This window comes from Pararge aegeria, chromosome 3, assembly GCF_905163445.1.
Source record: "Pararge aegeria chromosome 3, ilParAegt1.1, whole genome shotgun sequence".
In the NCBI taxonomy this organism is placed as follows: Eukaryota; Metazoa; Arthropoda; class Insecta; order Lepidoptera; family Nymphalidae; genus Pararge; species Pararge aegeria.
This window is the reverse complement of record NC_053182.1, coordinates 12,629,586-12,645,415: the sequence shown is the minus strand read 5'-3', so window position 1 is coordinate 12,645,415 and position 15,830 is coordinate 12,629,586. Positions and strand designations below refer to the sequence as shown.

Sequence of the window (15,830 nt, the reverse complement as noted above, 5' to 3'; positions counted from 1 at the left end):
TGTTCTACGGGATGTATGCAAATGTGCGTTATTGTCTTAGAAACGACGTCTGCACGGCGATGTAAGTGTTCATAAACGTAAACGATGTGTGGGGAAAGGTGGTATTGGTCAAACGCACCATTTGCGTTAACGTCAAGGTCCAATGTTTGAATGGTATATTTGAAAAATGTATTTTACTTAAAAGATAGGGTACCTTTTTACAGATAATTCGGTTATTCGGTAAATATTTGGTATGTAGGGTTTTGGAGACTTAGGGATACTTAACCAATTGATGTAACAATATAGGTAATGATAGCGCAGCCTATGAAATACTTTACACATTGAAAAGTGAAATATAGTAAATTTCTAGGTAATACTATTTTAGACACTTTGCAAGTGACCTGTGGTTAATTATAACGACGAGTAAAATAACGACATCAAGCTAAAGCTAGAGCAGGTTTTCAAGTTCGGTCTTAAGCATATATGGACCTATGATTCAGAACCTGTTCTCAATTCGATGTCACCTTATTAACTAAGTGCCTAAATTAGGATGAATCTGATTTCAGTTTAGCTTTCCGCGTATCATAAGATTATTATATATCTGGAATCAGCTAGTACGATAAATCTAATCTGGTCTTTCGAGGAATCTGGACATAAAAGGCAAAATAATAGAAAACAAAAATTGAAACCACTTTTTGAAGAATAATGAAGGTCACACAAAACAAAAAAATTGTTACCTAAATTTTGACTTCATTGCTTGTTTTGTGATTGCCTTTTCTTTACTTCTGCTTTGTATCATTGTAAATTTACTTTTATATTTCATAGTAATACTGTACTACGATTCGTGAGCGCTTAGATAAGCCTAAACTTTAATAAAATTCATGTGATTAATAAAGAATATAAAATTCATATTGCAATAATGTTGGGCCGTGTATTAAAATTAAAAGAAAATTGTGTGCTACGAATGGATTTTAAAAGGGCGTACGGGCATCTAAAATATTTTTTGTAGTCCATTTTCTAGGTTTAAATTTAATCTTGTTTTTAATAAGCCCAATTGGATTATTTAAATAGTTTATTACTTAACGTATTCTCTGTGATATTATCATTTCACTCCTTCATTTACATTTCAAATTTTTTAGGAGAACTCGTGTGTGGAATGTTAAAATTAAACCAAAAATCTTTGCATACTGAATTCACTTTACTTCCATTTAGCATATATGATACAATCTGCAATATTTCAAATTATTGGCCGTAAATTATTATTTATAACATCAATTCATGTAATACACAGTCATCAGTCCATTAAGCTATAAGATATTTGAATATAAAGTGGGTTTATTTATTGTATATACTATAAAATTACGGTGTTATGAAACATTCGCGATACATTTGTAACGCAAAACAATAAACAAATCATCAAAGTAATGTTTTAACAATGATCTGCGTGATTAAAATTAAAAAGTTCAACTCGGTAAATAAAGAACAGTGTGTTAGCAAAGCTAAAAAGAAACCAAATGTTGTTGATCTAAAATTCAACGCCTCATACAATAACAAGTGGTCTAGGTTTCCGACAAGAGTGAATAGAGTGTGCCTCATAAAACCACCTTTGTCACCACTTTATATCATGTCGTCGAGCTCTATTCTATCAAACATGAATTTTAATGAATAAAAACGTCACATCGTTCGCCACATCTTCTTAGTTGGACTAGTGGCCGTAGTTGCCTACGGAACATAAGGGCCTGGGCCAGATTCCCAGGTCAGGAAAAAAATTCTTAGCACTAGCCCACCGTTAGATTGGCGTTGTCCAGGAAGAGTACGTTAAGCCTCGGTCGTGCGCGGCTTATGTTAAGCCCTTCGTATGGAACGGCAATAAGGCCATTCTTGAAGAACTCGGCATCACGCAACGTCTATCCTCCATAGTACAGGCTCGTATTCTCACGTTCTTTGGTCACGTATCCAGAAGAGACAACGACTCCATTGAACGTCTGGTTGTCCATGGAAGAATCGAGGGCACCAGATCACGCGGAAGATCGCCCATGAGATGGGCTGACCAAATACAGGCTGCAGTGGCTGTCCCCTTACATGAGTGTGCAAGAAAGGCAGCTGCCAGAGAGGAGTGGCGACGAATAGTTAAGCGTGCCACAACCCTTAAATGACGACCACGACCGCTCTAACAAGAGCGAACCGACTGAGAAGAAGAATGGAACGTTTTTAACATTTTTATGGGATAAGAGTTGTTAAAGCCCGCATGCTCTAAAATCCACATTCTTATAAGAGTCTAGGCATGTGCCCGGCAGTGGGATATTCATACGCTGAGGATGTTACGTAATATACACATTGTGTACACACATCAGGCCTATCAAAGAATCCTGATTCACGTCGATACTGATTTTTTGGTGGGTAGGCATAAAAGAAACAAGTCACAAATTTTACTGCTCTGATTCTTAAATTTATTTAAATCATATAAAGTGTTTTATTATAATTTATTATGTACCTGTGAATAGCCTAATCCAGCCAGCTTGCTAAAACAGATTTGCACAGAACCTATCTTTAGCTTTAATTGTGTGCTAATATAACCTTACTTTTTCACTTTCACAATCACTATTACTTGTCAACAATGGAGTCACTTAAAAGAAGCCTTTATGAGATCAATGACCACTTCAATGCCACGATGGCAGAATTTCAGAAGGAGCTGAAGGGAGCCATCCCAGCCACTAGTCCATCTTCAAACATAAACTCGCAGTTTGTGGCCTTCCGATCATTTGTTATGACTGCTCTAGAAAATCTGCAGCTGCAGGTGGAACTTTTAGCCAGGCAACAAGATGAGTTGGAAATGCGGTCTAGAAGGAAGATTCTTCTTGTTCATGGTATTGCAGAAGGTGATAAAGAAGATCCCAGTGTTTCAGTTTGTCATATTCTTTCGCAACACCTAAAATTGTCAAAACTCTCTGCTGAATCGTTTAGCCGCTGTCATCGCTTGGGAGGTGCCGGTGGTGACAGACCTCGCGCCGTACTCATAAAGTTCAGAGACTGGTCACTCCGGGACACAGTTTGGTCTGCAAAAACTAAGTTGAAAGGCACTGGGGTAACTTTATCTGAGTTTCTTATTAAAAGCCGCCACAAGACCTTTCTGGCGGCTCGGCAACGATTTGGCGTTGCGAAGTGTTGGACCAGGGACGGCAACATCGTGGTCCTTGACTCTGACGGTAAGCGGCATCGCATCACAAGTATGTCTGAGCTGAACGCCATCCCGGCCGCTGGTCAGGATGTGCCGCGTGCCGCTGTAACCACTGCTGCTTCTGCTGCTACTGGTGTAGCCTCTAAGGACTCCAGACTTGCCAACTCGAGACTTAAGAGAGTTGTAAGGAAATAGCTGCACTAGGTTACTATGTACAACGTCCTTTTCATCCAGTGTGCTGTATGCTCAGTTCTCGTGTCGTTGCTTATACATTTATTACTTAAATCTTTACTTGTTATTATTTATTTTAATTAGAACTTTGTTTTGTAGGTAGAATGTTTATTTTAGGTTTAGTTTGTTTTTTCTATTTTGTGACAACCCAAAGACCATGACAGACCAAAATAATAATAGACTAGTGACAACTGACACTGACAGTCAAACGTTTATACAGCCCGTTTGATACTCATATATAGAAGCATTTGTAAAGCCTGCAGCTCACTGTGCAAATAGCGTTTTCTTTTTTTTTTTTGTTTGTTGCTTTGGGTACATATTTTAATTTAGTTGTTTGTTTTTTATTATTGTTTTTATATATATATTTTTTCTTTTTGTTGGTTTGTTTGTTACATTCTGTGTATTGTAAGTTTTTATTTTCTTGTTTTTTGCCATGCAGCTGGTGGATTGAGGTATCAGGTACCTTGTTTTAGTAGTCACTTTTTTCGGTATTATTAATTTTATATATATTTTTTTTTTTATATTATTTTTTTATTTTTTTTGAATTCTTTTATTTATTATATATTATCATAAAATATTACAATATTATGTCGTCAAATAGTATAGATAGTATAGATACTGATATTTTTCTGTCTATGTCATCCAGTGATGATAGTTTCCACAGTACATCACTTCATCCTCTTGATGTTACACTTAATTCTAATTTCTCAGATTGTCTGAAAACCTTTAATGTTATCCATATTAACGCCCAAAGCATTCCGGCTCATTATCCTGATATGCTTGCGTCTTTTGATTCCCGTAACTTACACGCTATCCTAGTATCTGAGTCTTGGCTTAAGACTAGTTTACCCTCAACATCCTATTCACTGCCAGGGTTTCGTCTTATCCGAAATGACCGTGTTGGTAAGGGAGGTGGTGGAGTAGCGATCTATTTAAGATCTTACATTCCTTTCTCTATCGTTAGTTCGTCTTCACAACCTCCTCTACCCGATGCGGCTGAGCACTTGCTTGTGGAAGTTCTTTTATCCCACACAAAAATCCTTCTTGGTGTATTTTATTGCCCACCCTCTGTCTCTAACTACTTTCATTCTTTTGAAACAGTATTAGAAAAAGAAGTCCCCTTGTACAGCCATTCTATTATTATGGGAGACTTTAACACATGCCTACTCAAGGATGACTATCGTAGCAAAAAGTTAATGACTGTAGTGGAATCCTGTAGTTTGACTGTCTTGCCCCTTGCTGCTACGCATTACTCTCCTGGCTGTACTCCCTCTTTTCTTGACCTTATTATGGTCTCTTCTCCGGATTTTGTCTTCAAGCACGGTCAATGTCCTGCTGATGCATTTTCATATCATGATTTAATTTTTCTTTGCTATAAAATACGTCCTCCTAAAGCTAAATCTAAAATAATTCTCCAGCGTAACTTTGGTGGGATTGACAAGAGTCGCCTTTGTGATGATGCCAGTCTTCTTGATTGGACTGCTATCACAGATGTCGACTCGATTGATCGTAAGGTTGAGGTATTTAATACTTTGCTAACGCAGCTTTATGATACACATGCTCCTATACGACCGATAAAGATTAAGCATCTGCCAGCGCCATGGTTGTCGGATGAGATAAAAGTCGTAATGAATAAAAAGAATGCGGCTAGATATAAATATAAAGTGAAAGACTCGGAAGACAACCGTAAAAAATATCATAAATTACGGAACCGCTGCAATACCATGTGTAGAGATGCTCAACGACGCCACATTCATAAGTCAGTTGAAAATGGTGATACCATTAAAACATGGAAATTTCTTGAGTCGCTTGGAGTTGGTAAGTTATCCAGTCATACTTCTATTAATTTCGATATTGATCTCCTGAATAAACATTTCTCTACTTCCGATACAATCGATAGTGTCGATAAGGAAAATACTCTTAGACTTCTTTCTTCTGCCTCAACTCCAGACTTTCCTGCCTTTAACTTCAAATCTTTCACTGAATGTGATGTTAAGAAGAGCATTATGTCCATCGCCTCGAATGCTGTCGGTACTGATTGCATAAGCCGTAATATGATCATTCCTATTCTTGATGTTATTTCTCCCATTCTAACTCATATCTTTAATTATTCAATCCACTGTAGTAAATTTCCTGATGCATGGAAAAATGCACAGATTATTCCTCTTCCTAAAAAGACAACCCCCGAATCTTTTTCGGATTTTAGACCTATATCTATTCTACCCTTTTTGTCAAAAGTTCTTGAAAAACTAGTTTTCCAGCAACTGAATCTATTTCTTAATAAACATTCCCTTCTCAATCCTTTGCAATCGGGATTTCGTCTTGGTCATAGTACGGTTACAGCATTAGTTAAAGTGACCGATGACATTCGGCTGGCGATGGATAATAAGCAGGTTACAGTTTTGACTCTGCTTGACTTTAGCAACGCTTTCAATACTGTTGACTATGACATTTTGCTTAGTCTGATGTGCTCTATTAACATATCTCCATCTGTGATAGACTGGTTTCGGAGTTACCTCTATGGTCGTCGACAACGCATTCGCTTGGATGAGTCTATGTCTTCTTGGTGTGATGTTACGGCCGGGGTACCTCAGGGTGGCGTGTTATCTCCCTTACTCTTTGCTATATTCATCAATTCCATTACTCAAAATATATCTTCTCTCTACCACATGTATGCAGATGATATCCAAATTTATCGCCACTCAAGCATTGAAAATCTTGGTTCTGCTGTCTCTGCTATAAATTTGGATCTTGGGGTTATTTATGAGTGGAGCAAGCAATATGGTCTAAAAGTTAATCCTGTGAAGTCTAAATCAATCATCATTGGCAGCCCTGGAATGATTTCCAAAGTTGATGGACGTAACTTATGGCCTATTCTATATAACGGTGTAGGTATACCTTTTTGTGCTACCGTTAAAGACCTTGGCTTATATTTAGATCAGGATTTGTCTTGGTCCACACATATAAAAGAAATGAGTAGACGTATGTTTGCCACCATGGGCTCGCTGCGACGCCTAAGATCTATTCTCCCAATCCCGACTAAAGTTATGTTGGCACATTCCCTCCTTCTATCTATTCTTGACTATGCGGACGCAAGCTATCTTAATTTGACTGAGGACCAGCTTAACAAACTTGAGCGTCTCCAAAATCTTGCTATTCGGTTCATATTTGGCCTACGCAAGTATGACCACGTATCTGAATTTCGACAAAAGCTCAAGTGGCTCCCTATTCGCCGTCGCCGAGATATGCATGTCCTTTCACTTCTGTACTGTGTGTTATTTAATCCTAAAACACCTTCGTACTTGAAGGAAAAATTTGATTTTGTAGGATTGCCTGCTGATTTAAGATCATGTCGTATGCTGACACTTCACATGCCTTTTCACAAGACGAAGTTCTATAAACTCTCGTTTACAGTGCAAGCTATTGAGTTGTGGAATGCGCTCCCACTAAATATACGTGAGGCAAAATCGCTTGAAACATTTAAAAACGCGGTGAAAGCATATTATCTTGCACTATAATGACGACATTTATTATACCTTGATTATGTTTATTTTTATTATCTATATGTTCATATATGTGTATGATTGAGTATATATTAGTTTATTATTTTATATTTATTTATTATATTTTTCTTATTTGTGCAATTTTGTTTATGTATTTGTATTTAGCTATTTGAATGTACGTTTATAATAATTTTACACCACCTGTCCGCTCTCTCTCATCTTGTCCTAATCCAAAGGTTGCCTGGCAGAGATCGCTACTTAGCGATAAGGCCGCCTTTTGTATTCTACTTCTGTCTTTGTATTTCTTTTGTTTTTTTTTATTTTCCTAACTTCATTGTGGTGTACAAATAAAGAGTTAAATAATAATAATAATAATAATTTACTAGGGTAGGAAGTGGCCTAGCTACCCGTCCCTATACGAGTCTCCCTACTGTCTGAGGGGGGGGTCAAGCTGTCCTGATCCCCTCCTCCTTAGCGTTGTAGCCCTGGCAATCAGTTGGGGTTGTTGGTAGACGTTTGGGAAGTATACAACGGGTTCCCCGGACGTCCAATAAAGCCCACGAGAGGGACATGCCGTGGTGGTTTTTAGTTAGGGTAAACAAGTCCCACATAACCTCTGTCCTGCCCAAAAGGAGAGAGGTACAAAGCTTTTCCACCACGACAAAAAAAAAAAAGGTTAGGAAGTGGCAATAAAACTTTTTTTATTATTCCATCAAACGGGACGCCCCAAACACTTACACTGCACTTCTCGCTTTACCAGATATCGGATTGAATTAGTAATGCCAGTTTGTATGTCAACAACGGAATCGCTTCTATGAAATACTACTATATATTATAGTCTTGGTCCTAATGAACTAAAAATGGATAAGCTAAGATCGTCGATCATAGAACTAACAAAGTGCTCTTAGTAAATACCTAACATAAACACGGACTCAAAAACTTAACTGATCAGATATTTTTACCAATATTTTAAATATTAAAGAGTGTTTGGTTTCTAACAGTGTTCAACCCAATCATTGAACCAATCGTAATTTAATATGGCACAGCGGGCATCTTCAAGAGGGCTTAGTATTTTTATCCAAGAGTTGAAACTTATTACGTACGTACTACGACTTACGTACTATTGCATGGATGGTTTGACAGTTTTACGGTCGGCCGAAGCGCACAAAATTTTACGCACTAAAAGCAATCACGCCTGATGGTATAAAACAGTCTAATAGGCTGGTTAACCTGTTAGAGGTGTGGAAGTTATATTATACCCATATTTTCTCGGCATCGTAATATAAACAATTGACTCTACAACAATTGACTTTACAAAACCTTTAAAAAACGCGGCCAAAGTCGCAGGCAGTAGCTGCGGTGAAAGCGTTTTGAGAGCTGTAAATATAAAAAAAAAAAGTGGACTGTATTGACAAAGATTAGGAACAAACGCAAATCTGGATTAAAAGGAGTCAAGTTACGGTTCACCTTCGCGAATCCAACGTGTCACTTATTCAATATTAAATGAGGCGTTATGATAATCGATATTTATTTAAAATGTGTGTAACTTATACGGCCATGTTTTTTGTTCTCACGAATAGTACGTGCACGCACGATGGTAGTCGGTGCTCGAACGTTTGTTTATAAATTTGCAAACCTCAAAGGACGGGTTGGAAGGAAATAAAGATAGGAGTTTTAATGAGATGGAAAGAGAAAGTGTCCAATTAGTCATTTTTAATCGATTCGATTGTTTTGGCACATATTTTGATATTAAAATTGAGGTTCCTATTATTACCAAGCTGGTTAGTTAACATTGCCTGGACAGCTAAGTATCATGCATAATGTAATCGTACTTTATCCGGCAATGCTTGTGAGAGAGTATTAGATATTATTTCGTATGAGTGGGACGCTAGGGTTGAAGTGAATGTCATGCAAACAGCGCTGCACTCGACTTTGTAAATATTTCTCATTTGTATGTAAGCGACAACGACACGATTATGATTCTATTAAAATATAGTATATTTTTAGAATTTTGATTCGTTTCATATTGATTTATATATAGTTCGCAAATTCGATCGCGTATAAATTTAGATTTCTATGCCTATGTTACACTGCGAACCCTAATCTATAATGCAAAAAATCATGTCAATCTCTTGCTCAGCGAAAATGAAAAACACATCTATCCTTCAGGAACTGTACCGGAATAAAGCCTAGGTCGTTACAATACAATCGTTTTTCTGCTATATATATCTCGAAGCACGGCGTTGAATTCCTCAAGAATTGGGTTTTCGCTGGTAGTTCCGGAGATTATTAGAATAGATATGGTTATAACATATAATAGACTTAAGAGAGAACTTATAACCCCTTAGATACGAGTAGCTACTATGCTGACGGGATATAAAATATATTTTCCTGCGAGTTGCGAAATAGGCTTGAAGGTTATGTTTACAGCGTAAACATCGTTGGGATATACGTTACGGAAATAACCTGCCTTGCATCTAGATAACCACGATACGTTGGCAATAGCCTTAAAAAACAGGAATATTTTCCATATTTTTAATTCAACTTCGCGTAATAAAATGTAATTTTGATTCTCTTATACAGTTATTAACACATAGGCAATTTAGATTTTTTTAATGAAAGTGTACGAAGGGAATAGTTTTTCCCTTTATACTTGTTTCGGGATTAAATATTAAAAACATCAGTCCTAGTTTCAACTAATAAACATCACAAACTGAAACTGGCAAATTAAAAAAAGTCTAAATTTTAACGCTTTTTGTCTTTTAGACCTCTAAGTCTGCAACTCCGCTTGGAGAAAAAGACAGGATACAGCTGCAGGAAATAAAGAAAATTTTTTTATTATGGGAATTCGGGAATAATAATCTGATTTTAACTCCATCATGTCCCAGCTCTATCTTACACTGTGGAATACCCAAGTAAAATATCGTAACGTTCTCGTTTAGTAGAAAAACATTTTCTCAACAGCACTTACGAGTAGGTACCAGTGAATACCGCCCAGTTGGTTGATTCTCTAAGGTAAAATAAGATTTGCATTGGATGCAAGGAACTAAACAGTAAATTGTTCTCAGTAAACTTTTTTTCTTGTAAAATCCTTCTATAGTGTAGGTACTTAAAAGCTTGATGCTAAGAAATTAATTTATTCTGCCTGAAAAAGACTTTAAAATTTCTAACCATTTCTAGCTAAATCCGACCAATAAATTTCCCTCTGATTTTGCGATTGAAACCCAAAAATAACTAAAAACTCATTTTGAAGCCTGCTTCAAAATGAGTTTTCTCAATGGGCAGTAGTATTTTTCATTGGTTTTCCTGTTCTTATTGTAATCTTCTCTTGGAAAAGTAAGTTTATGGCAATGCCAACTTTATTCAGAAAACCAGCTGGTGAGCACAGACTCAAATAAATTAAATGTAAGATAATTTGCCTATCGTTCAAATAAACGCTAGGCGAAACTGAATAAAATAATATACATAATTTAAGGTTTAATAATTTGACCTTACGTATTCTCACAACTGGTTTCAACTGCGTTCACATTTCTACGACAAATCCTTTTTCACGGCTACTTTATGCTGCAGCTCATACGTATTTAATTTTGTTTGATACCAATTTAGGTACTAAAAAAATAAAATATCTTTCTTACCTTATGAAAATTAAGCTTAATTTGCTATTTAGGATTCTCCGGTTTCGGAGCGAAACGCGCGTAGGGGGTACATTGTCGAGGATCTGTTTGGTGTGGAGTATACGGATTGAAGAAATTATAAACAACACCATACAGATTCTCCTGCTGTTCGCGGAGTATAGCAAATTAAGCTTCATTTTCATAATATATTATGGATTTCCGTATAGTAACGCCTGCTTTTATCCAATATCTTTCTTGCCTTTAATTTCGAAATTACTTTCCTATTCTTAAGCTAACAACCGCATGCAACAACTAAAATGGGTTTAACTAAGGACTGTAGGTATAATAACAGGGCACTGCCAACTAAACAAACACCTTTCCATTTTTGGTGTAACTAAATGTAGGCAGGCAAGGCAGAGAACGGTAGGCAGAGAAAAATGTCGATGTCATCATAGATATAGAGGGAGAAGATGGAACACAGATAACATAATTTACAACATTATTATTTCTATTCATATAAATTTTTAAAACAAAAATTATAAATGTGGGGCAAATAAAGCTATTATAATAGTAATAATAAAACAACGCGGGGCGCAAGCTAGTTTTATTTATTTAATAGCGGTTATCCGAAAGATATTTCAGGATATTTGATATTTTATTAATATATTATATTTTTTTCGGCCCACAAAAACAAACAATAATCGAACTAGCTACTTAAGGAATATTATTTGCACACATTTTTTTGAAGTCATTCTCACCAGCTCGCTTTTCTGCATAAAAGTTGTGTGGCCATAAACTTATTTTACCGTTAGAAGATTACAATAAGAACAGTAAAGGGAAAACCAATAAAAATTGTTTTTATCACCCATTGGGGAAACACCTGCTACATAATGAGTTTTTAGTTATTTTTGGGCTGCCATCGCATAATCGGAGGGTAAATTTAATGGTCCGATTCAGTTTGTGATGTTTGTCATTTTCTGGGACTTGCCAAAATTTTGCGGATAACCAATGTTTTGCCACTAAATTTTTAGGTTCCTCATAAAATATCAAACTAACTTCAAAATTAACAATTGTTTTTTGTTAGTAGGTACGGTTTACTATTTAGTTCATTATACTGCAAAGCGTGTAATAATAACCAAAAATGTATGCAGTTATAACTCACGTCACATAAAAAGAGTGCATTTGTGTGCAAAAGTGCAATAATTTCAGTTTGTTTGTCCTGTACTGTATGTATCTATACTTATAATAAAACTGTAACTGGAAGATTTCTGTACATTTAATATATTTTGAAAATTTTGACCGGGGGATTTTTTATTATCGGTACTGAGTCCAAAACAGATTTTTATTTAATTTTTGTCTGTCTGTCTGTCCGGGCATCACGCGAAAATTACTGAACGGATTTAAATGAAATTTGGTATAGTGGTAGCTGATATTCCGGGTCAAAATATAGAATACTTTTTATCCCGATAAACAGTAAGTTTCCTCCGGAATCGGGATGAAATTTTTTATCAATTTTACTTCATAGATCCGTTAAATTTGAACCGATTTAAATAATTATTTTTTTATTTTAAAGCGTATACTATAAAACATGTAGTGTATAATTATAATGAAGTGTCTAATTTTAATGAAGGTCTGATAAATATAGACGGCGATAACAGCAAGTAGCAAGGCATATGGGACAACGATCGAATACATGCGTACCATGCTACTTAATATTATAAATGCGAAAGTTTGTGAGGGTGGATGTATGTATGTATGTATGTATTCTTGATTGACTCAAACGCGGATGAAGTCGCGAGGGTCCGCTAGTTTAAATATAACTTTACGAAAGATTCATACTTAGCTTCACTAGATGAAAATTGGAAATATTCATATAGTTCACCCACTGCATGCAACTATACTGTCAGTGCTCGTTTTAACTGACTTACAAAAAGTTGGAAATTCTCAATTCGGTTGTATTTTATATTATATTTATTTTTTATATTCGCTAGCTCAGAACTCTGTCATTTATTAACTTATTTGGACATTTTTTTTTGGTTTGAGACGGTATACTTCCCATGCGGTCCCGTTTTCGTCAGTTCAAGATCTGTTGATGGAGGATCCTGGAGAAATTCAGGGAAATCTTCAAATATTATATGTGGACCCCGATAGCGATTTGAGTATTGTTTTAAGTAATTTGAGCATTTGCTATTAAAAAGCACCATTTGCTCAAGTAACACTGATGATGAAGACTACGGATGGCGACCGGAACTACACGTATTACACTGGTGGGTTTCGATTATGCTCGTCACTATAATAAATGTTACATTTTACTTGGCATTGACTTAAAAATGTTGTAGAAAGTATTTATTTCTTGCTTTTTAGTTGTATAAAAAAGTCGGTTTTTTTGTCAAAGTATATAAAAATTAAAACGGAACTAACAAAGGATAATTCTAACACATAGGTACATTCTGCTAGTTGATATAATTTCCCTCGCATAAAGACAACTTAGATTTCCATTAAATTTATTGACGCGTAAAGGCCTAATACTATGGAAATATTCCATCCCTACTGTTTAAGTACAAGGGGTTGGTACGTGGTGGAATAAAATCCTCTTTGCAGGTAAACCAGATGTTACATGGATCCGCACAATTTCAGTGAATGTAAAATACCAACTTTGGAAAATGGCATTATGCCTCTACGACCTACGACTTTTTCAGTATTTAAGGTGCCTTGCATACTAGTTCTTGTATGCCATATATCTGTGTAGATAATTAATAAATAGCCTGTTTCAAATAAAATGACTCAATCATAATTAGATACTCAATTTTACATTTTATGGTTATTCAACTGCGCAGTCTTACAAGATTCAAAGATCGTAAGTTCGTAATGAAAGTAAATGATCCAGAAAGGAGGGCTCATCGTTGACGAGTAGTTAAGGGCTCTTTTACCGTTCCGTAATCAAACAAAGAACCTTCAAGGTTTACTGAAGCGTGCCCGTCTGTCATGTGGTGGGTGCATCGCTATTAAGTAAGTAAAAGTAAAATGCTAAAAATATTTATTTAGGGATATTTTCCGTGTTTGCTGTTAATAGGGCGAGGGTTTTTCCACTAACGATCATGTGGGCCATCTCATTGGTACGTCGATTATTTGATACCTATTTAGCAAAATAATGTTTATATACCGTAAATTCATCGTTTATTTGGTTACACACGGGTGTCGTCAACTCTTTCATTATTTTAACCTTATAAATTAAATTAAATAGAAAATTTGATTTTAGTGGTTGTAGTTTTAAGTTAAATGAATAATTAATTAAGGGTAAAAGTGTAAAACCGCGGTAGAATTCAAATACTTTCCTTCCGCGGTCTAGGGAAATGAGCTCAGTATAGATAATGAAATTGTAAATACTGGTTGTAAATTGACCGGCAGTGAGGCGTGACCGTTTACAGGGCAAGGGCTGAGAGCCTACTGGGAAATACTTTTCCCTCTTTGATCTTTTTGCTGGAGGTGTTTGCATTTCCATGTACAAAAGGACAAAATGGATAAGTTATGCCGTTTCAAAGCTTCGCGTAATAGAATCATTTACGCCTGTTTAATGGCGATAATTATTTCTAGAGTATTTCTCTAGGAAAAAATAGATTGGTATCTTGAATTATTTTCAATTCAATGGAAATAATAGTTTTTCTGACTATCTCTAGTCTACTAGGAATATCTGATCTAGAACAACTTTTTGGGCATTTATGTACGAAGAGCTCTGCTTCCTCGTTGCTAATGTGCATCGTATAGTCACTTCCTGTTACAGTACAACTTTTTTAGGTGTCATAAGTTACTATAGCAATTCATTAATGTGACTTAGTGTTATATGATTTTTATTTTTTCCTCTTGACATCAATTAATTGGGCGTATGTAACTATTCTGTTTTGGATGCCTTCTTTCTGGCAATACACTGTACTATAAACCAATATGTAAAATATTATTTACGTGTATTTTGAAATAAATTATATACTTCTATATGAGTCAACCCAACCTTGTTAAATTATAGTCGTATGTTGTCGCGGACTGTTTTTTAGAACATTAAAGAAACCATTTCGACATACTTACTACATACTTTTGTTTTAACGTAACGTTTACCGTTCATAAATTCTCCTATATAGATTCTGCTGCTTTTGCGGTGTATAGCAAATGAAGCTTCATTTTCGTAATGTATAATGGAATTCCGCAAAGTTACTCCTGCTTCTTTCCGATATGTAATGTTCTTATTTGGTACAAAAATATTATACCAACCAAGACCGTGACCGCGAATTCAAATCCGATTCAACATAGATTATTTCTAAATAGATTGACATGTTAAACATATAAAAAAACCGTCTAATAGAAATAATATAACGCAAAAGATTACGACACGGCCGCGGTTCCATACCTAACCTATCTTGTATTTTCTCTTTAACCATTCTTCATTTCTTCCAAAATATATGCAGTAAAGAGAAAAGTCTTTTGTTTTAAAAACTTGAGACGATAATTTTACTTATTTAGATAAGTATTCATAGTTTTGGATAATACGACCAGTAAACATGACCTAACGATTTTAATTATTTGTTTACTTAAATATAAAAGGGCAGCGTTAGTAAAAAACGTTTTCGTTCGACCGTTCTTTCTCCAACTTATTTTGAAAATCCTACTACCATGAAAACTCCTATATCACAAATACTTAATGTGGCTTTATGTTAGTGAAAGTAAATGGAGAGATTACCACCGACAGTGTCACAAACTTTACTTGTTAATAATATTAGTATAGAATAATAGACAAAACCATTAAAATTATATAAAAATCAAATAACCTACTTTCGGATTAAGTTGAGAACATCCTTATTTTATTACGGTGATGATAAAGATAATACACAATTCGGAAAAAAAACCTGGCTATACCTCAGTAGTCTTACCATTTAGGTACATAATAAGAAAAAAAATAATAGGGCAACACAGAACATAACGTTATTTCTTTGAGGGTAAGATTGATGTCAATGTTTACGACCAAGGCCAAAATAAGATCCGAATGTTGTAGCTAGGTTTTAAAAATATTATTTTATAATATTAAGTGTAAAGGTTAAAATGAAAACGGTTAGCCGTAACACGTTAGGTGCGTTAACTTGACTCTACAATAATTATGCTTTGAATTTACTATATTTTGCTGCATTACGTTTTGCTCTGAGGTTTATGAAAACCCGCTTGGCATGCAAAGTTTCTATAGGTACGGGTATGTACTACTGACTGGTTAGCTCGTACATGTACTTTAAATGTACAAAGTTAAAATTACAATTCAGTCAGAGATATATTTTCTATTATAAA

The 15,830-nt window shown here is 35.4% G+C and overlaps 1 protein-coding gene across 1 annotated transcript; it reads left to right on the top strand.

Annotated features, from left to right (window-relative positions):
• The first annotated feature begins 2,596 nt into the window (after window positions 1-2,596).
• On the top strand, window positions 2,597-3,352 carry LOC120636989. The gene has a single exon (XM_039908568.1). It carries the CDS (start codon window positions 2,597-2,599, stop codon window positions 3,350-3,352), a length of 756 nt encoding a protein of 251 aa, XP_039764502.1.
• The last annotated feature ends 12,478 nt before the right edge of the window (window positions 3,353-15,830 follow it).

Bases quoted from the DNA above. Each gene is read 5' to 3' on its own strand.
- LOC120636989 (XM_039908568.1), top strand. From the start codon at position 2,597: ATGGAGTCACTTAAAAGAAGCCTTTATGAGATCAATGACCACTTCAAT.